Source organism: Nycticebus coucang, chromosome 16 (genome assembly GCF_027406575.1).
Source record: "Nycticebus coucang isolate mNycCou1 chromosome 16, mNycCou1.pri, whole genome shotgun sequence".
NCBI lineage: Eukaryota > Metazoa > Chordata > Mammalia > Primates > Lorisidae > Nycticebus > Nycticebus coucang.
In genome coordinates this window covers 14,030,001-14,052,574 of record NC_069795.1, presented here as the reverse complement: position 1 = coordinate 14,052,574, position 22,574 = coordinate 14,030,001, and the positions used below count along the sequence as shown (strand labels likewise).

Here is a 22,574-nt window from a genome sequence, read left to right as displayed (position 1 = left end):
AGAAGGGTGCCAGCTCCCAGAACGTGGTGACACCACCTCACCAGACTTACGTAAATTACGTGTCCTATGTTTAGGTAAATGGGAAATAAAAGTTGGTTTAAAAAAAAAAAAAAAAAAACACTTAAACTCTGTTGAGATATTTGTCATGTGCCAGCAACCCATGTCAGAAAGAACACCCCACATTTAAATCTGCCACTGTGATAATTGCTCAAGCAGAATCTCTGGGAAGACTCTGTAAAGTCCTCCCAGGCAAAACATTCAGGCTTGAACTTTATCCTACAGGTTGCAAGCAAAGTCCCAGGAATGTCAGAGAACTTCTGCCAGGAGGTCTCAATAGGCCACCCACAGATCGCCTTTCAAAAAAGGGAGCGGCAGGAGGCACAGCAAGTCGGACTTGAAATGAAACTTCCCCACCCGCTTTTTGTGGCTGGAGGTGAATGTCATGGAACCTACTTGTCATAGAGTCCCACACGGGCAACTCCCAGTATGACAGATGCCAACTGGCAGCAGCCTAGTGGGTGAAGGGCTGCTGGGTAACACAGAGGCCTCCCCGCAGTCAACACTCCGCGTAGACTCCCTGTGTCTACGACATTTACAGTGTAAACACCATGGAAGCCCCATAAGTAGATTGGCAAGGCTCCCCACCCACGTTAAAAACAGGAATCAACCCAGCTTCTCTGCAAAGGTATTGGCGGGAAGGTCCCAACCCAAAACAGGAAGATGAGGGAGCTGAGAGGTCTAGCATTTTCTCCGTGTTAGCACATAAAAACCCAGGTCGGGGCATAGGAAAATTAGGTAACCAGGACACTGGTGGGAATTTTCAGGAGGAAGACCTTAATGTATGATTACACTGGAGGTGTTGTGGAGAAAACAATTTACAAAACAAAGGCACCATTAAATATGTAAAAAAATGGGGGGTGGCGCCTGTGGCGCAGTGAGCGGGGCGCCGGCCCCATATGCCGAGGGTGGCGGGTTCAGACCCAGCCCCGGCCAAACTGCAACAACAAAGAAAAGTAAACAAGGGTTGTAAAAGGAATACATGGTGACAGGCTGACACACACACGCTCACAGGGCTATGTCAACACTGAATAAATGGTGTTAACAGTAAAATTCTAGCCAAAAAATGTTCATTTAATCTCACGTTTACTTATCTATTTATAAATAAGTCTAGCCATAAATAGATACATAGGCACATATTCTGTTTACTTTTTCGGGCACACTTCACTATAAGTACTTACTCTGTTTATTTACTTGCTATCTTACGGGTAAGAAATCAGAAAGCAAATAAGTAAACAGAAGAAATAAGTTAGCAAGCAAATCAGCAAGATCATATGCCCAGGGAATATAATCTCCCCTAGGACGAGATCTCTGCTTTGTCCATTGCCACTCTAATCAACATGCCTGGCACTCACACCTATTCAATGATTGAATGAATAAATAAATAAACATCAAAAGCAAAAGCAGAGATCCTATATAATATGTTTACGACAATTAAAAAGTAACTCTCTAGCTTGACATTTTAGGGGGGTGGGAGCAGGAAAGAGAAACTCAGCCAACCATAAATATTCTCAGTTACCAGCTGACCAGCAGTTGAGTCTGTTTAACAAACACTTTATTTAAGGTTTTTATAAGAACTATTCTAAACTGCTTGTGGCCTTATAAACTGCAGGAGTAACCACTACCTTCAAGATAATAATAACTCAAAATGAGCAAAAGGGATTTGGGAAAGGAAAGCTGGCAGGAGACCCACTGGACAAAAAGCTCTCTGGGAGAGTTTCTCAATGATCTTTGCCCAGACAATGCCTCCCTTTGTGGCCCGAACCTGATTACTCTATCATTCTGCTCATCTGTGCAAACAAGAACAATGATAACCTTCTTTCAAAGAGTACAGCGGGGACCCTTCAGTTAATTACTGCAAATCACTCAGCATTATGGGAAGCTCTCCTAGTGAATGGTACTTCAATTGTAGCTCCAATTTCCTCCCTTAGCCTTGTTACCCTCACACCTCCTCCCTACTCCTCCCTCACTTAAAAAGGGGAAAAAAATTCCTGGACAAAGCCTAAATTGAAGAATATGACAATCCCAAAGCGGGGGCTGGAGAGAGGCGACCCCTGGAGTCAAGTGACAAGAAGAGGAGGAACAAAAAATAAGTGTCCAATAAATGGAATTATAAAACTGTCTAGGATCTTCTAGGGGAGCAAAAAGGAACAGACATCCAACAGGCTTGCATGACCTGTTCTTTTTCGAATGAAACCCCTCATAGAAAAGAGAAGTTTGCAAGGACGTAGCAAAACATCCATCACTGACGCAGCTAGCAAAAAAAAAAAAAAAACTAGAACAAGAAACAAGAGTTGAACATATGGAATTAAATCTTCTTCTTTAAAGTCATAGACCAAAAAAACCTAAAAGAATTACTAATTCTCCCACTCCCATCTTCAGCTGGGCCAAATTTTAATAGCCTGCCCACCAAAAGAAGAAAAGTACAGACAAATCATAGACATTGAGATGGAGGAAATTAGAAGGTCGGAAGATAAATTATAAAAAACAAGGACCTTCTCAGAGACGTCAGATCCAATGGCTTTGAAGAAAATAATTAAAGCATACAAGTTTTAGGTAGAAAGCAAATTTTTTTTTTCTAAACTCTAGCAAACCACAGGAAAAGAAAAGAGCCAGACACTCAAGATTTAGCATTAATACAGATGGTGCCTCACTGACATCATCCTGGTCTCTTAATAAAAACGCTGCTTCAATACATGACATTCTGACAAGGCGGTAAATAAGAGTTTTTACACCAAAGCTTTTGTACAACGGGCAAACTGAGATTTGGCGAGGTCAACAACGGGTGGCCAAGTCTCAGAGAAACAGATCTAGAGAGAGACATAAACTGCAAACCACGGGCAAGATTTATTTATCACAGCACTTTGTCCCACCACCACTAACAAAACAGGACTCAATAGCTCTATGGGGAGGTGGTAGCCAGGGAGACCAAGAGCTGAGCTGTAATTAGCAGAACAAATCAGGATGCCAGTTTTAATAATTCCAGAAATTGGTTTAAGACTTCTTTAAAAATGTAAATCTCCCCCTAATTATCTGAATGATGATGCTAATCTATTTATAAAGAATACAAACGCCTCTGACTGAATTACAGCTCTGAATTCAATTGAAGGGTACAGCTGACATGGCAAGACTAGAACGGCACAGCTAAGGTTTTCCAAAGCCAGTTCTGGAACCTGAGACTTAACATTTAATTCCGCAGCTAATGTGCTAAGGTGCAGTACATTTTAAGTGGGTGTCGACTTGGATCGGCTAAAACCATGTTACTCTCACAGCAATTTCTGAGAAGAAAAGGAGCCAGAAGTACATAAAGCTGTTCGCAATTTAGCAAGTACATGAAATTATAGATTATAAACACGCCGTACAACTACACAATCTGCCGCTCTGGAAGGTCAGATGAAAATTCCCTTCCTCAAGCGATCCGTGTGTTCAGCTGGCAGATCGTGGACATTCTCTGCCTGCCTCTAATACAGCAGGTACTTATGGTGATCAAAACAACGACCAGAATAAAGTGAAAGGGAGATCTCCAAAAAGAGCTGTGTTCAATATTCGTTGTACGTGTACATGGGTCATTAGGAAAAGTGTCAAGATACACAAAAATCAAGAAAGGTAAAATCCACTTGGGCGGAAATAAATGAAGCCCTCCCAGCAACACCAGTAAGCTGAGCCAGTTGAAACTTGCACAGGTGAATCAGAAAGGACGCTGCCGACTGTTTTCTTAAAGTAAAATAACAGACCATCACTCAGCCTGTTGCAAAACTTTCATAGTGGCCCATCTATGTGAGCGACTGAGTCTTTAAGAGACAGAAAGGGAAAGAGAACAAAAATATATTTACCTATTCGAGAGACCCCTCCACTCACCATTTCTACAAGGTTAGGTAAAAAACTACGTATTGGGGTTTAAACCTTGACACTGCCTAAAGATGGCAAGAGTCACTGACAAACGCTACATGTGAACAACTCTGAAGACAATACCTTTCACGTTTTCTTTGCGCGGTAACTTAGGCCCCATTAAGAGAGTCACAAATTTCAGAACAGACTTAAATGAAAATTTGCACCCACTGCAAACTGAACACAATTTAGAAATCTACACACAGTAGTAGTTAGACCATAAAAACACTAAAGAGACTCTTGTCAAGTCCTGCTCAGCATTAAATATCAAGATTAATATTTTTCAAAAATTCATTAGCTTCTACTCACCAGGGCATGAAAAGATGATACAGAAAAGATCCCAAGGCGGCCCATTGCCACTTTGGTTGGTCGGCTTGCAAAAGCCAGTAGCCTTTTGGGGTTTGGCAGCTCCCCACCCTGCAGGCTAGCTAGGTAACAGCGGAAACGAAAGAGGTCCATTTGGAACTGTTCGAGATTTTGCTCCCAAACAAAGATCTAGAACAGTGAAAACATGGGAAAAGAAAAAACAAATGTTAACGATTTTATCCTATACAAACCTTACAAAGCTATGTTGTAAAGGTATTGATTATAATCTGAAGAATAAACAGTAGGCATCCTGAGTTTCTGAGGTACATGTGTTTCTTCCACAAAGCTCTACAGTCATAAAATCAGCATGATGAATAGAAAGTGTATTATCATAGATTTCACATTTGGGGCATTGCTGGTCTATCAACTCTGAGATGTAGGCTGCAAACAGAAGAAGAAAAGGGGTTGAGACTTTTTGGGGTTTTTTTGTTTGTTTGTTTTTGTTTGTTTTTAGATAGTCTCACTTGAGTATGGTGGTGTCATTACAGCTTACAATAACCTCAAACTCCTGGGCACAACCAATCCTCTTGCCTCAGCCTCCCAAGTAGCTGGGACTACAGGCACAGGCTACAACACCCAGTTACTTTCCTATTTTTAGTAAAGATAGGATCTTGCTGTTGCTCATACTGGTCTGGAACTCCTGAGCTCAAGCAATCCACCTGCCTCAGCCCCCCAGAGTGCTAAGGTAACAGGCTTAAGCCACCATGTCAGGCTTAGTGTAGAGACTTCTAGCACCAGAAAACTATTATGACCTACCAAGAGATGGCTTTTCATATGGAGAAAAGTGAGGTGAATTAAAGGCAGAGGCAAAGGCCAGACACAAATAGGAAAGAGCTTTGGGAAAAGGCGCGTGCTCACAGCACGGTGTAGGAAACCGGATGCCACCTGGTGCAGACCTACACTCTGCAATTCCAACTTACCATAGCTCTGAGATATTTGTCAAAGCAGCAGAATATGCCTAGCTCCTAAGGCTGATGTGATGTTTAAATAAGATAACCAATAAGTATAAGATCGGGCAGGGAGTGAGGGCTCAAGGATATTGATAATGATACAGGTAATGATCAGTGGCTGATAGCTCTCCTTTTACGGTGACTTCAGATATACTGTCCGTGGTCCATGTACACACATGTTTACAGCAGCACTGTCTGCAACAGCCCAGAGGTGGGAAGAGCTCAGTTGTCCACCAATGGACAAACCGCAGTGTACACGCACAATAGAATGACATTCAGCCCCAAACAAGAATGCAATACTGACGTGCTACAACGTGCACCAACCTCCAGGCGTTATGCTCAAAGACACCAGGCACAAAAGGATATGTGTTGTGCAACTGCATTCGAGGGAAGCTTCTAAAACAGGCAAATCCAGGAAGACAGAATGCCAGGGCAGAGGGCACCAAATGTGACCTTTCGGGGGGGATGAAAATGTTTCACAACTAGATAGAGGTGGTGGTTGCACAACATCATGAATGTACTAAGTGCCCCTGGATTGCAAACCTCAAAATGGTTAATTTTATGTTATTTGACTTTTGCCTCAATTAAAAAAAAAAAATACAGCGTCAGGTTAACAGAGGGAAAGAAGAGAGAGAGAGAGAAGTGTGGAAAGCCACAGTGTGGCCTGTGTCATCAGCTGCTCAATGATTTAAACAGCATTTATTCACATAATCATTTCCTAAGGAGGACCGAGTTTCAAAGCATTACCAGATGGTGGTCACTGACTTCAAAACAGCTGACTAGAAGGCAAATAAAGCCTCTGTTTATTCCACTAAATCTTTATTTTTTACCATGAAATATACTTATGCTCTATACACAGCAAATAGAGATATACTTTTTTAAAAAGCACTTCGCTTTTTCTAAATTTGCAATTCTAAACGTATTGAGGGCTCAGCAATGAATCGCACCGCCGCTGAGCTGCAGGAGAATCTGATCACATGGGGACTGAATGCGCAGACTTTTTAATTACACAAACCCTCCTGAAGAACACGTCACGGGTGGAGGCCGGAAGGCTCCTCTGTCGAGTTCTGACTTTCACCCAAGGTAATATTGTTCCCTGTTAGCTCAGAACAATCAACTGTGAACAAAGGGGGAGGAAAACTGACAGTCACAATAAAGAAATCAGCAGCCTGGAAGACAAGCTGTCAAGGAAATAACCGAGGATATTTCCTGATTTCAAAGCAGGAAAAAAAAAAAAAACAAACCTTTCAAAACCACCTTTTTTTTTGGCCGGGGCTGGGTTTGAACCCATCACCTCTGGCATATGGGACCGGTGCCCTACTCCTTGAGCCACCGGCGCCACCCCAAAACCACCTTTTTAAAGACCTAACACTCTTCCCTGGGTCTAAACACGGAAGAGCAATCACCTGATCTAATATAGTTTTCTTCTTCTTCGAGTCGGTGACTGAAGACAGCTGCATTTCGCCCATTTTCTTCATCTTTTCATCCATGTCAATCTTCTGTTCCAGTTTCTTGATTTCGGACTTCAGGAGTCGGAGTGTGTCTTCCTTGTGGTGGTGTCTTGCAACAGCGGCCGCACACGCAGAATGGATGGCGGTGATCCAGTTCTCAAGCTCTGTCTGGCTGGTGGTCTGTGTGGGGACAAGGGGCAAAAAGAAAGGAGCCACCTTTAGGACGTTAACAAAAACAAACAAGGGCATTTCCAGAGGAGCAACACCTGGGAGTCATGAGGACTGGTCTGGACACCCACAGGGAAAGGTTAACCCAACCTCGAAGTTTAGTCTCAGGTCAGAGCTCTGCTGTGCCCTCACACCAACGGCCGTACCGAAGGAAGCCACAGTGTCTGCTCACCCAATGTACTTACTGAAGTCACCTGCTCACCCAATGTACTTACTGAAGTCACCTTCTATACAGCTCGACGGCTTGGTTTCTAGTCAAGAGGATTGCTGTGAAGCAGGGCTCAATTTCCAGAAAGGATCAAGCAGTTACAAGGTGTAAATGGGCAAGGGAGATATACCAGCCCTGTCCCCAATGAACCACTGCAACCCAAATGCTAAAGTTCTAACCTGGTGCTAAACACCAGTGACAAACTAGGGCTGAGAGAAGTGGTTCAAAACAGCCAGAAGAAATACCACCTTAGGGGACTTCATGGGAGCATCTGAGAACTGCAGCCTCCCCTCAACACCCTGCGTGCTCAGAGAGGTCTACTCAGGGAGGGCATGAAGACAGTGTTGGGTGACACCCATCAAGGACAGGTGACCTCAAAGTAGGACTGGTGCGACTCAGGGATGAACTGAAAGGCAAAAGTCGAAAAGTTTTGGGGAGACAGCTTATGTGTAATAATGTGTTAGTCATAATTCTTCAGGAACTCAGTCAATGAGTATTTATAAGTGAGGACATACTGGACTTTTCCAGCTATTTCCTTAAGCCCAGAGAAGATTAATAAATGCTCAAAGTAAGCCCACCTAAAGAAATGGCCTATTCAGCCACTACAGTACTAAAGGAGCTATTCATGTCATTTTTCACTCACAAAAATTTGATTTCTTTTTCCTTTGATACATCTTGTCAATTTTCTAACTCATTGAGTGATAGCTTATAAACAAAATTCTATTAATAGGACCTCAGCAGCACATCATTCCATGCTGACTGGCAATGACATTGCAGAGATGGAGAGGTGGTACGCCTCTGGGAAAGGCTACGACCCCTGCACAAACACGAGGCAGTCAGGGGCCCACGTCCACTTCCCTAAGACAAACCCTCATCTCTGCCTCAGTTAGAACCTTCTATCCTCCAACCCCCTCCCAAATTAAGGAGCCAGGAAAGGAAATGCAAACAGTCCCAGAGTTACAAACATACAACATATGCCATTCAGTTGCGTGATGGCATATGACTCGTACTTATGAACAGGGGCGATTACCACTAATAGGCAAATGTACCTGTTCCAGCTTTCACGCAAATTCAACTTAAGAACAAACCTACAGAACCTATCTCATTCATAACCCAGGGACTGCCTGTACCTGCAACCCTGACATAATATCTGAGGAATGGAGAGAAAGATCTTAAACTTCTAATAGCAAACTCTGCTAAATACATGTTAGGAACTTAAATTCAAATAAAAATGTGCATCTAGAAGGCATTCAACATGACCATTTTTAAGGTGGAAAAACAAAAGCCCAGAAAAATTAGGAAGAACACTTTCTAAATCACTTAGGAAGTAATTTATTATAAACCCCATTCTCCACCAATCCTGTGCTTTTTTTAAAAAGTTTTGTTTTGTTTCCTTTTTTAATATGACATACTGATCCTGACCCCTAGCTCCTGATACCTGCTCTAAAAGGTGAAGGGTCATGAGTATGAGCCACTCCACATTTTAGCTGTCTGCATTCTGGGAATAAGGGGATAGAACTCTCCTGCCCCCTTTGAAGCCAGGTATGGCCATGGCCTTTGGCTTTGGCCAGTGAAATTTAGTAGAAGCAACACAGGTCACCATTCAACAAAGACCTGATTCACTGCGCTCTTGTCCCTTTGCCTACAGTCACCAGAGCGTTGTGTCAAGGTCGAGCTTCTGTCTGCCCGGGTTCCTGAATATCCAGGAGCTGTGTGGCTTCAGAAACAAGCTCCACCAGACACGGGGCAGGAATGAGGGGCCACGGTCAGTCACTGAGAGTTGAGGGCTGCTCCTTTGTGTAGCATAACCCAACCCATCCTGACTGACATACTGCCAATGGGAATCTTCCATTTCAAAACAGGTGATGCTTCAAAAAGAAAGGAGTCTGCGGGACACACTGGGAACCCCAAGTAGGACCACTATCCAATATCTTGCTCTCTTTACTTAATAAAAGGGGGCCTCCTTCTCCCCTCTCCACCCCCAACTTATGAGGATCCCAGGCAAACTCAGCCAGCAGTGATACGGTCCACTCTGATGCCAGAGAGCTTGTGTTGCCTCCCGTTTCAGAAGTAGAAATGCAGGAGGCTGATGCCAGTCGATGTCAAACAGCCTTTGAAAGGTATATATTTAACTTGGGCAAAGCAGCTATCCTGGAACTTATTTATTTAAAAGAAAGGAAGAGAGCGGTTGCCAGGGACTGGGATGGGGAGAAATGGAGTGTTATTACACGATGGATACAGAGTTTTAGTTGGCAAGAAGAAAGAGAGTGACTTCTGAAGGTGGAAGGTAGTGAGGGCTGCAGGACCAACGCCACTGTGCTGACTGCCACTGAACCGGCCACTTAAAAATGGTTAAGATGGTCAATTGAATGTTGTGTGTATCTCACCACAATTAAAAAGAATAATCATAAAATAAAATTTTAAAGAAAAGTAAAAGCCCATAACAATTCCCTCAACCCTAGGGAAATATACATAGAAATATATGATGACAGCTTTATAAAAAATTTAGCTATCAGCCTGTTTAACCATTAAATATGCCTCAGTCCTCCAAACTCTTCTAAAACCTGTCAGTGGCTGAAGGCAGTTCCATTAGAGGGAATTTTCGCTCCCGCTGTCCTGTCTAAATAAAACAGCAGTCCCCACCATCCTCTATCATTAAGCCAAATCAATTTCTAAGACACACAATTCTCTAAATGAGTTTTTCAGCAAAGTTTGTCCTTTTGCAGGGTCATGCAGGGAGCTATGTGTTGATGAGAGAGGGTGAACTCTCCACAGACTGGCATCGACAGCTAGTGAAGCAGGAAAAAGTCTTGAAACATTTCACCACCCTTTACACAGAGCTGATCACAGCAGACTGCTAACTTGACACAAGGTTTTCCAGTGTAGCCTCTCCAAGATTTAAAATCTGACATGTAGCTCGGCACCTGTAGCTCAGCAGATAGGGCACCAGCCACATACACTGGAGCTGGCAGGTTCGAATCCAGCCTGGGCCTGCCAAACAACAATGACAACTACAACCAAAAAATAGCTGGGCATTGTGGCAGGCGCCTGTAGTCCTGGCAGTTTGGGAGGGTGAGGTAAGAGAATCACTTAAGGCCAAGAGTTGAAGGTTGCTGTAAGCTGCAACTATACCCAGGGCAACAGCTTGAGACTGTCTCAAGAAAACAAATAAATAAATTAATTTAATTTAATTTAATTTGACATGCTAGAAAAACACAAAGTCACTGGCCTTGCCTCCTTCTTAAACCAGGCAAGTTCAGTTAGAGATACTGGGTCCAGATAGTCCCTTTATCAGAATCCAGTAGTCGCAAAGGTAGGAAGGGGACACCACCCAATGTCACCTGCTGGTCCTGCCCCCGCTCATCAGCTTCATTAAACAAACGGCAGTAGACAGGTCGAGAGAGGGAGTGGGCTTTGTGATTCTTCCTTTGCCCTCCGGTGATGCCATACGTACTGTATAAAGTTCCGTGAGGGGAATAATCAGAGTTCATGCCAATAGTGGAATATAATCAACAAAAAATGCAATTTGCATAAAAGCCCCTTTGAGTAGAGACTTAAGATGAAGCTCAGGTATTCATTATGTATTTAAATAGATCGAGCTTCAATCATCCAACTGCATGGAGGACACTCGGTGATTTTAGATAATCAATGGTTTACGTAAGTGGCAGGAAAAGGGAAATTTATTTTAAACAAGAGAAACGCTAAGGAACATATGCCAAATCTAGGAAATTAAAATTTGGATAATTCAAGTTCACAGAAGCATAAGAATAATCGCAAAGTAGGTCAAACTCCTTTTTTCATTTTTAAAGAAAAAAAGAGTAAGTTTTGAAGACGCTAGATAGAAATAAAGTTCCCATGTAGAGTCTACAAAGACTTTTTTCTGATTGGTTCCACATGTACCATATTTAAGAGTTTTATTTATATAAACTTAATTAATATATCGTTTTTAATATCTATAAAGAGAACTTAGTATGAGCTTCTCCTCCCCCACTAAAGACAGTCTTTTTTTTTTTTTTGAGATAGAGTCTTATTGTCACCCTCGGTAGAGTGCCGTGGTGTCACAGGTCACAGCAATCTCAAACTCTTGGGCTTAAGTGATTCTCTTGCCTCAACCTCCCAAGTAGCTGGGATTACAGGTGCCCACCACAATGCTTGGCTATTTTTTTGGTTGTAGTGGTCACTGTTGTTGGCAGGCCAGCTGGGATTACAGGTGCCCGCCACAATGCTTGGCTATTTTTTTGGTTGTAGTTGTCACTGTTGTTGGCAGGCCCAGGCTGGGTTCGAACCCACCAGCTCCAGTGTATGTGGCTGGTGCCCTACTCACTGAGCTACAGTTGACAAGCCTGAAGAGAGTCTTGTAACTGTGCACCCTTCCCACCCTCACCCACCAAGGTTCATTCTTCAGAGAAAAACAGAAGCTCCAGACTCCATGAAGCCATACCCGAGATGCAGAGGCTATTTGCTGCAAATAAAAGAACAGAAGCCTGCCCAGTGAATAGCAATGGCAGGATCCATCTCTGGTGAAGTTAAGTGGCCTCCACGTAAAGACCATTGAATATGGTCAACTGGAGTCCCTTTTACAGCATGGGCCACTTACGATCTGCCCATGCTATAAAAGCTCTATCATTTATAATGGGCACAGGTGATACCCAAGCAGCTTTCTGGTATCTCACACATAAATGCGACCCGACAGTCAAGCATGACCAGACGTTTGCTGAAAGCCTCCAGCATGAAAGGCAGAGACCAAAAGCACACGGAAGAAAATACAGCAGGAGGGCGGCGCCTGTGGCTCAGTCGGTAAGGCGCCGGCCCCATATACCGAGGGTGGCGGGTTCAAGCCCGGCCCCGGCCAAACTGCAACCAAAAAAATAGCCGGGCGTTGTGGCGGGCGCCTGTAGTCCCAGCCACTCGGGAGGCTGAGGCAAGAGAATCGCTTAAGCCCAGGAGTTGGAGGTTGCTGTGAGCTGTGTGAGGCCACGGCACTCTACCAAGGGCCATAAAGTGAGACTCTGTCTCTACAAAAAAAAAAAAAAAAAAAAAGAAAATTCAGCAGGAGGAAGGAGAATCATTCCCTAAAATCAGGGCACCCTCAGAGACACAAGAAAAGCTGGGCTATAAACAAGTACCCAAAAGTGCAGGTTGCTGTGAAAAAAGAATAGTGAGACTGGAAGGAGAGCGGGGAGGAAAAGGAGAAGAGGGAGGAAAAGAGAGAAGAAAGGATGAATGCGCTGTCAGGGAAAAAAAAATTAATGAAAATTAAAATTTCAGTTAATCCACATGAAAAAAGCCAACAATCCCGTACATCAAGGGGAAGAGAGATGAACAGAACTTTCTCTAAAGAAGACAGATGAATGGCTAGCAAACATATGAAAAAAATGCTCATCATCCCTAATTATTAGAGAAATGCAGATTAAAACCACCCTGAGATTTCATCTAATCCCAGCAAGAATGGCCCACATCACAAAATCTCAAAATTGCCCATGCTGTGGAGAGAAGGGAACACTTCTACACTGCTGGTGGGACTGCAAACTAATACAACCTTTTTGGAAAGAAGTATGGAGAAACCTCAAAGAACTCAACCTAGACCTCCCATTTGGTCCTGCAATCCCATTACTGGGCATCTATCCAGAAGGAAAAAAAAACCTTTTATTATAAAGACACTTGTACTAGACTGTTTATCACAGCTCAATTTACAATCACTAAAATGTGGAAACAGCCTAAATGCCCCTCAACCCAGGAACAGATTGGCAAGCTGTGGTGTATGTGTACCATAGAATACTATTCAGCCATTAAAAAAAATGGTGTATGTATACCATAGAATACTATTCAGCCATTAAAAAAATGGAGATTAAAAAAAAAATGGAGATTTCGCAGCATTTGTATTAACCTGGATGGAGGTGAAACACATTATTCTTAGTGAAGCATCACAGGAATGGAGAAGCATGAATCCTATGTATTCAACTTTGATATGAGGACAATTAATGACGTGATGGGGGTTGGGGGAAGGGGAGACGAGACAGAGAGAGAAGGAGGGAGAGGGTGAGGAAAAGGAAAAGGAAAAAAAAGAAAATAGTGACTAATTCTCACATAAATTGGATTTAATTTTGACCAAAGTACATTATTTGAACAATAATTTTTAATTCAACTTGTTAATATGTTGTTTAGGATATTGCATCCTTATTTATAAGTGAAATACGTTTGTAATTTCCCTTTATAATAATATATTTTTTCCAATTTTAATATCAGGTATGTCCAGATGAAGTAGAATGATTTAAGTATTTCTTCTTTTTCTATTGTCTATAAGATTTGGCATAATCTGTTTTTTAAAATTATTTTCTATTTTTATTTATAAATATTAGTTGTCTATTTTTTGAGACTTTGGGGAAAAAAAAAAGAAGTTAACTGAGGACTCCACACTGAACCTCAGAGTCAAAGCATTCTATGATGGACATACTTTTATCTGACAACGTGAATGCTACTTTTTTTGCAGTATTATCATTATTATTATTGCTCAATATTTCGTTGCAGCAATCAACTGATTTCTTTTCTGAATGTATTTATCTTTGTTCGTTCTTTGCGAGGTTTTTGTTTCTAGTCCTTATCTTAAACATTGTTATTGTTGTTAAATGTTAAGCCTTTTTAATTTTGTGAAGGCAAAAAGTGGAAACCAAATAAACACGTGTAGATGTATAGAGAAAATTTAAAAAAAAAAGAAAATTAAAATTTCAATACAAGGCCAATCCCTATGAAGGATTAGAACACAAGTGATAAGGGAGATGATTCTAAAATTCTTCAAGGAGGAAAAAAAGAAAAGAAAACACATACAAGATTATCAAAAATGAGAATGTTATCGGAAAATAATTAAACCAAGAAGAAATGATTTCCAAGCCGAAACCCCAAAGTAGTCAGATATTATTCAAGTAAAAGATATTTTCAAATATGTACCATTTTGTGAAGATGTTACTATAGGTTCTTTTCATTTAAATGAAGGAGTTTATTAAGAAAAAAAGGAAGATTTGAAATCCAGGAATATAACTAGAATGATAAAGAGAAAAATTCCAGGGAAACTATCAGACCTAAGGTCAAGCTAGCAACCACCCATGAGAAAGAGGTAAAAATAAACCAGCTACCTAATGCACTATAGGTTTAGAAAACATCAATGCTGTGTAACCAGAAAAATAAGCAAATTAAAACAAACAAACAAAAAAGAGGCAGTCATTAACTACGAGAAAAACAAAATCAAGAGATTGTTCAAAAAAAGAAATAAAATCATAGTATACTGCTTGGCTTAACAGCTAATAGTTGTTTACATGGTCACAACAACATTGACTATTGTTTAACCCTAAATTCTTATATACATATGTAAGAAAATAAGGAAAGGATAATTTGTATATTACACAGCTAGTCATTTGTCATAACCAAAAGTCAATAGTTAATATTTAAAACCCGTTAAGAAAATGCAATATAAGCATGTTAATGAGAAATGAGGAAAAATGCAAGAACACAAACAGAAAAACAAAAACATCAGCTAAAATAGTTGTGTACACTTGCACCTGGGGAATGAGGCTGGTAGTGGGGGTGTGGAGAAGGGAAAGAGAATTTTACTTTAAGTCTTTCTTGAAGGCTAACTGGGCACCGTGGCTCAAATCTGTAATCCCAGCACTCTGAGAGGTGAGGCATGGGGATTGCTTGAGCTCAGTTCTAGACCAGCCTGAATAAGAGCAAAACCTGTCCCTACTAAAAATAGAAAAATTAGTTGGATGTCGTGGCAGGGGCCTATAGTCCCAGCTACTTGGGAGGCTGAGGCAGGAAGGTCACGTGTACCCAGCAGTTTGAGCTTCTAATGATGCTATAGCACTCAACCCCAGGACAATGGAATGAGATTCTGTCTCAAAAAAAAAAAAAAAAATTTTTTTAAAAGGCTAACTGAATTCTTCTTAAACTGTGTTCATTTTGATTTAATGCAAATTTAAAATAATGTAAGATGGAAGACAATACTGTTAATAACATATTTTTATAACACTTAAAGTATACAGATTATATACTAAGATTTAGCTCAACCACATTTATATCTCTGCAATGTAGAGAAACCTCTGGTCTACCAACAGCAGGGAATTATATTTCCAGTTGATTTCCAACCTTGTGTATTCATTTCACACTTCACCATCTGCATTCACCATTAACACTCTCCTAAGAGGTAGGCAAGTGGGGCCCCACCCGGGCCCTGTACTCAGGAAGCCCCCTAGTTTAGAATGCTCTTCTTAAAATTTTGGTGCCAGAAAAGGGCAGGGTCCAGAGGTGCCCTTGTATCATTTCTCCCCTTCAGGTAGCGCTCTCAACCTGTACCGCCCTGCTCTGTGGTGTTAAGAAGATGCCCTAAGCTCTTGAATATGTGTCTTTGGCTAGCAGGTTGCTTCCACCAGCCTGTGTGGAATTTCTTTTGCAAGATGGCTTGAGAGACTGGGCCACCAGAATGGCGCTGACAAGTGAATCCAGCATGGGCCAAATGCTTTATATAGGTAACAGTCCCATAAAAAAAAATGTGGCTGGGGCTTTTCTAGAGTTCGCCCTTGCCAACTAGTCCATGCCAAAATCAAAGGTCAATATATCTAAATTTTTGGCTAGGACAGGGATATGATCCATAGTGCTGGGAAAACAGGACTCAGCTATAGACTAAGTCAATGTGTAAACCGACAAAGCTGCGACTAAGGTAAAGTTAAAGAGGGATATAAACACCAGAGAAGTTCAACTGGGGACCCAAGATTTCAAAGGATCATTAGAAGGACAAAAGTCACAAGAATAACATCTCAAAGAGGTAAAATTTAAGTTCTGACTTTGAGATTTTAAAAAAAATCTATTAAAATAAAATGGGAAGACCTTGTTGAATAAGCATTGATGCTGGGGGAGGCTTAAGAAACCATAAGCTCAGTCTGAGTCAATAATTTGAAGTGATTCTAATAAATTAAAGAAATTGACTCTAACACTGTGAAAGAAACAAGAGCAACAGAAGCCTCACTGCAGGGTGTGGGGACAGACCACCTGGAGGCCAGGATGCCTCACTTTGGAGCACACTTACAAATAAGAATGGAAAGAATGGCTCAGGAACTTCAGCCAGGACAGCCCGATGAGGAGACCAGGCAGGAGGTAAGACCTGGCATAGGCACAGTGTAAAGACTGATAGTCCCTATAGCTGCTGCTTGAGGGACTGAGGAGGAAGGATCATTCAAGCTCAGGAGTTTGAGTCTAACCTGGACAACACAGTGAAATCTCATCTCTAAAAATAAAATGAAATAAAATAAAAGTTATGAGAAAGGATAGGAACACCTATACTAGACTCCAGCAGTGAATATGAAACCCTAAGGAAATAGCAAGAATCACCAGAATGAACATAGTCTCTCAACATGACCAAGAACTTTCTAGAATTTAGGGCTAACAAAACAGACAGTTGCAAAGCTAAACAAACCCCTGGAATGCAATTGGCTGCCCAGTGGATAGGCTAACCTGCTAGGAGGAACCTCGCAGAGATGGTGCCTACCTTGAGGAAGAGGCTGACCTTGAGCCAATTCAAGTCCAAGATGCTAAATCCCCTCTATAATCCTTTTTCTTTTTTTCCCAAGATGAAGTCTTACTCTGTTGCCCTGAGTAGAGTTCCATGGCATCATCATAGCTCACAGCAACCTCAAACTCTTGGGCTTGAGAAATTCTCTTGCCTCAGCCTACTGAGTAGCTGGGACTACAGGTGCACACCACTATACTCAGCTAGTTTTTTCTTTCTTTTTTCTGTTTTTAGTAGAAACAGGATCTCGCTTTTGCTCAGCCTGGTCTTGAACTTCTGAGCTCAAGAAGCTATCCACCTGCCTCTGCCTCCCACAGTGCTAGGATTATAGGCATGAGCAACCTTGCCCAGCCTCCCTCTAAAATCTTTTCTACCACATCTACTTGATACCTCCCCATGAAAGAAGATTTCCAGAGTTTTCCCTCACTTGGCTGCTTTTGTCCAGGACATGTGCATAGAATCAGGTGTGGCAATCCAAGAACCTGATGAAACTCAAAGCCTTTTCACAGTGAAGCCACATTCAATTTCTATGAAGATACTTATTTAGAGAAGCACAGGAAACTAGTCTCTTTTTCTTTATTATTAAATGGTCACTGTAACATTTACTGAACAATTGCTATCTATCAGACTCATAACTGCATTATCACCTTTAGTCTATGATTCAACTTAATGGTGTGGATATTATTCTTTTTTTTTTTAACTTATGAATCTTTCTCTCTCTCTCTTTTTTTTTTTTTTTTTGAGACCAAATCTTACTCTGTTGCCCCAGCCTAGAATGCCATGGCAGCAGCCTAGCTCACAGCAACTTCAAACTGTTGGATTCAAGCCATCCTTTTGGCTCAGCCTCCCAAGTCTTCTGCCTCAGCCTTCTAAGTAGCTGGGACTACAGGTACCCACCATGATATATGGCCAATTTTTCTATTCTTAGTACAGATGGGGTTTTGCTCTTGCTCAGGCTGGTCAAACTCCTGAGCTCAAGTGATCCTCCCACCTTGGCGTCCCAGAGTACTAAGATTACAAACATGAGCTACCCTCCCCAACCCTTTTTAATATGTGCAATACCCACATACAAGTGACTTTCAAAGTGCTAAGAAAACTTTCTGCAGAAATAAAGGCAATCACTTCCCAGAGATAACCATTTTTATATTCCTTTAGATATATAACTTCATATGATTTTTTACCCGATCAGGCATCTTTCTTATTCTGCCTGGTAGCTATGTTCCCAAGGCATAATGTAAGAATTTAAAACTAATATTAGCATATGTTACCAAAGAAGTGGGTAACCTTTTTGAAGTGTGAATGAAACCCTCAGGTAATGGACAAATGAATGCCCAACATGAAACTGCACTTTGTAGGTGGTAGGTGATGTCCCTGGCTTCAAGTTGGAGGAAAGAACTCTAATTAAAGTATTAGTTTAGGGCGGCGCCTATGGCTCAAGGAGTAGGGCGCTGGTCCCATATGCCGGAGGTGGTGGGTTCAAACCCAGCCCTGGCCAAAATAAATAAATAAATAAATAAAAAATAAAGTATTAGTTTAAATGCAAGAGTTATAGCCTCACTTTGCAAACAGCACTTCTCATGCAGCACTTCTATATAAACTGCTCTAACATTCATGCTCATTCCTATCCCCACCCTGAACACAAACTCCCCTTTCTGCTTTTGCTGTACCCTAAATTTCCCTTCCATGGGCAAACTTGTCGTTATCTGAGTAAAGGTATCAAATGAACAGCATGAAGGCTCTGGAAACTGTGTGCACTGAATTGAGCCCTGGGGCTGGCATAACCTACAAATTATTTCACAATCATAGCTGATCTCCCCTGATTTAGCCTCACCCCTACACACACAAGTTTCATTCATATTCGTTTCCTCTAGAGTTATAAGGATTACCATAAACACAAGGCAGAAAATGCCTTCATGGTTCCCAAACAGCAGTAATTTCCTTTGAAAAGTTTCATTTTGTGCTCTATCCCACCTACGTAGCATAAAAATATAACCATAACAAGAAGACATACAAGTTTTCAAGAATAAGGTCTTATGTTGCCACACACAAAAAGAAATAATTCAACATGACCTACTGGGTATTTAAATTCTAGTAGCAACTTTATGGCTATAAAGAAGGTCCTATCAAAAATTCACACCAGAAATGTATAAGAAGAAAAAAAGGAGCCTCCCTAAAATCAATTAGGATAATCATCTAACCTGTAGTAAGGCAAGAATAGCTAAAATCCAGCTATTACCTAGAAACATTTTACAGATTTCAGAAGACACAAAACAAAGCACCACCACAAACGACAAACTCTGAAGAATAGGGAATGGATCTGCCTTCAAGAGTCTGTCACATCATATTATTTAACATGTACTGTTTCAACCAAAAGTATAAGACATGTGGAGAAACAATAAATTATGATTCATACACAGAAAAAGGAAATAATCAGTGGAAATAATCTTTGAGGAAGTTCAAATGTTGAATGTGTTAGACAAAAACTTTAAATCAACTATTTTGAATATATTCAAAGAATTTAAAAAATCATATCTAAAGATATAAAGAATGATAATCTCATCAAACAGAGAAAATCAACAAAGAAATAAAATTTTTTAAGAGGGACCAAATGTAGAGTTAAAATACAGAATAACCAGAAGACCTAACCAACCAATGTGAGCAGGCAGAAAAAAAGAATCAGTGAACTTAAAGTAGATTAAGTGAGATTATCAGGCTAAAGAATAGGATAGAAAAAGAATGAAGAAAAATGATTAGAGGCCTGTGGGATGTCATTAAGCATACTAATACAAATAGAATACAAGTTACAAATGAAAAGGAAAGCAACAAATGATCAAGAAAACTATTTGAAAATATAATAGCCAAAAACTTTACAAATATAATTTAAACCCACACACAAACATACACACACATCTACACATTAAAAAAACATGATAAATTCCAGACAGGGTAAACTCAAATAGACTGACACCTAAACACACCATAATCATCTATTAAAAACAAAGACAAATCTTCAAAGCAGCCAAGGAAAAGCAACTCATCGCATAACAAAGGATCTTCCTAAGATTAACAGCTGATTTTTTTTTATCAGATACTGATAGATCAGAAAGCAATGGAATGATATGTTCAAGGCTCTGAAATAAAACTACCAATTAAGGCTCTGAAATAAAACTACCAATTCTATACCCAGCAAAACTACCCTTCAGAAATGAAGGAGAAATCAAGTCATTCCCAAATAAACAAAACTGTCCTCGCCTGAATGATAAAAGACACATTCACTACATTCAATAAGCTGCGGGTGACAGGTGAGGTGGGGGTGGGAGAGATAGGAGGTAGCTTTTAAGACACCAGAAACTTCTATTTTCTGTCCTGGGTGGTGGCTACATTTTTACTTTAAGATAGTTCATTGAGCAATATATTTATGTTTTATATATTCCCTTTTCTGTGTGTTTTACATCACAGATTAAAAAAAAAAAATCACAGATGCCTTGTCTTTCTACAAACAAAATTATTACTTTATATTTCTTACTTTAGTTGTCCGAACAGAAATAGCTATAGAGGCCAAAGCCAGAAACTTAGTGAAAAAAATTATTTCTCTCCTCCATACCTTTGTTCCAGCTCTGTCCTTTCATGGGATATCCTCAGTGTTCATTTCACCCCGTTTATTCCTGCATCTCCTTTAATATTCACTGCTGGGCCTTACCACATTATAAAGATTTGTTCCTATGTGTGTCCCTCCCACATGAGCAATATTAAGGGTAGGAACTGTCAAAATTTGTTTGGTATTCTCAACAGTATTGTACATAGTACACAAAGCATGGGGTAAAGATTTGATAAAATAATTCATTAACGGAATATAGGAAGTCTTTTATGATAATACCATGAAAAGTTGATACAGAGTTTATTACAACTATCCAAACTCAAAGGATTCCCTATAAAAGCAAATGTTAACCCTGAAGCAATTAGCAGGGAAGCATTTTTTTAAACAGTCAAACTTTAAGAATGCTGGGTAGATAAGTTCTTATAAGATGAGAAATATAAAATGTTTAGGTATAGCAGCCATTTCTGGGATGTCTTTATTTTACTTTATGATTCATATTAGAAAAGAATATAATGTGACAAAAATTTTTGCCAGCTCAAATCATGTCTAAAATAAGGAATTCATGATCCCTGTCTAAAGTGCAAGAGAAATGGTACCGGGGACTACACTGAGGAATCATTTAACCCACAGTGCACAGAGCAAGTTACTCACATCTATCTCTTAACACCTCTCGGCCTTCACTTTGAAACCCTTTAGATGAGGTCTGAATTTCTGGAATTCAGTACAGATGTTTATTTTGTCATTCACCATCTTTGTTTCTATAATGAGCAATAGATAAATTCCACCAATAACAGGAAAAAAAGGGTGGAGTATGTTGGGAGAAGAGAGAAGGTTTCAGTTCATTGGTTTGTAATTCCCAACCAACCTGAAAGAGGAAGGCATCACCCAGGGAGTTGCTGAGGCAGAAGACAAAGTCCTTCTTGGGGTGCTCGGGCACAGCCTGCACGATGCTGTTCTCCACCCAGACGGCGTGCTTGGGAATGCTGTTGTGGTCTATTCCAGACCTGCCGTCGGTCTCGTAGAAAAAGAGCGTGCATCCTGAAGAAACACAACACAGGTCTGCATGAGCAATCAGAGCAGTGGAACCTAGTACACGTGCCCTGTCAGAAGGAAAGAGCTGCAAGTTAAAGTGTGTCATATCCAAGAAGTAAAGAAAATGGGGCCATCCTTGGGTGCAAGTCTTGGATGGGCCTAGAGAAGGACAAAGATCCTCTGTCACAGCTTCTCGGCCTGCGTGTTACTTCTTCAAGCATGCCTCATCAGTTCCTCCAGCAACTCATTTTCTGTTTTGGAGCGTTTGGTTACAGGTCTCCTAATACTTATGGGGATCTTGTGGCCCCTTTGCCCAGTGGTGGGTATGAACACAGTCCTATGAAACAGAACTGGCGCTGCGTGAGGACCGGAAGTGTTTGCGGCCCATTCCAATATATCCCACATGATATGCAATCAGGAACCTCCAGAAAATGCTCTGGGTTTCTGGCTCCTGTCCTTGGAGAAAGTAATATATAATAATGGCTTGAAATGCTTTGAGGAAAAGGAAAGCAAAGACACTTGGCCTCAGAATTTATCTATGAAAATTTTTTTCCAGAAATAAATCATGTCCTCATCCTTACTGAAAGAGAAAATGCATGGCACACAGATGGAGGAAGCCAGAGTCCTGGTCCATTAATGGTATTGCGAAATTGATGGCATTGACAGTAGCCACAGAATACTTCATAGGCTTGTGACAAGATAGCTTCAAGAGAGTCCCTCCATCATCACCTAAACTTGAAGCTCACTTTAATAGCAATTACTGGCTGAACACTTACTCTCAGCTAATCGAACCCAATTTCAGGGGAAGTCTGGGTGCAATTTTATGACTTTCCCTTCACTTCAGCATGAGCTACTCTATTAATTTTCACCATCTCTCTTACCACAATCAAGCACCACACTTTATGAAAGTGGTAAAACCCTTGAAATTATGATCTATTCAGCTACAATACAAGCCTATAAAGCAAATTTACTCATATGCAATTAGTAATGGAGAACGATGCAGACGGATAGACGTCTCTTTGGTTCACAGACATCCTTTTCTAACCCATATTATTTCTCATTACCATGGAATGACTGCTGAATGCTATGTCCTACACACAGCTGAAGTGGCACCCATTTCACGTGTTTTCCCCAAAACAATTTGACCACAGCCTCTGCTGTCAAGTCCTAATTGTGCAGTACTCCTGAGCTTCAAGGTTTCACACTGAACCTTGTCTCCACAATCAAGGAGTCCCAATTA

At 40.9% G+C, this 22,574-nt stretch overlaps 1 protein-coding gene across 1 annotated transcript in view; it reads right to left on the bottom strand.

Moving 5' to 3' along the window:
* Positions 1-22,574, bottom strand: part of TIAM1 (TIAM Rac1 associated GEF 1) — a 198,924-nt gene that overhangs the window by 96,072 nt on the left and 80,278 nt on the right. The window contains exons 6-8 of the mRNA XM_053564925.1: positions 21,168-21,340; positions 6,668-6,892; positions 4,255-4,440 (exon numbers count right to left, since the gene is read on the bottom strand). Coding sequence (XP_053420900.1) covers positions 4,255-4,440; positions 6,668-6,892; positions 21,168-21,340 — 584 coding nt within the window. The remainder of the gene's footprint in view (positions 1-4,254; positions 4,441-6,667; positions 6,893-21,167; positions 21,341-22,574) is intronic.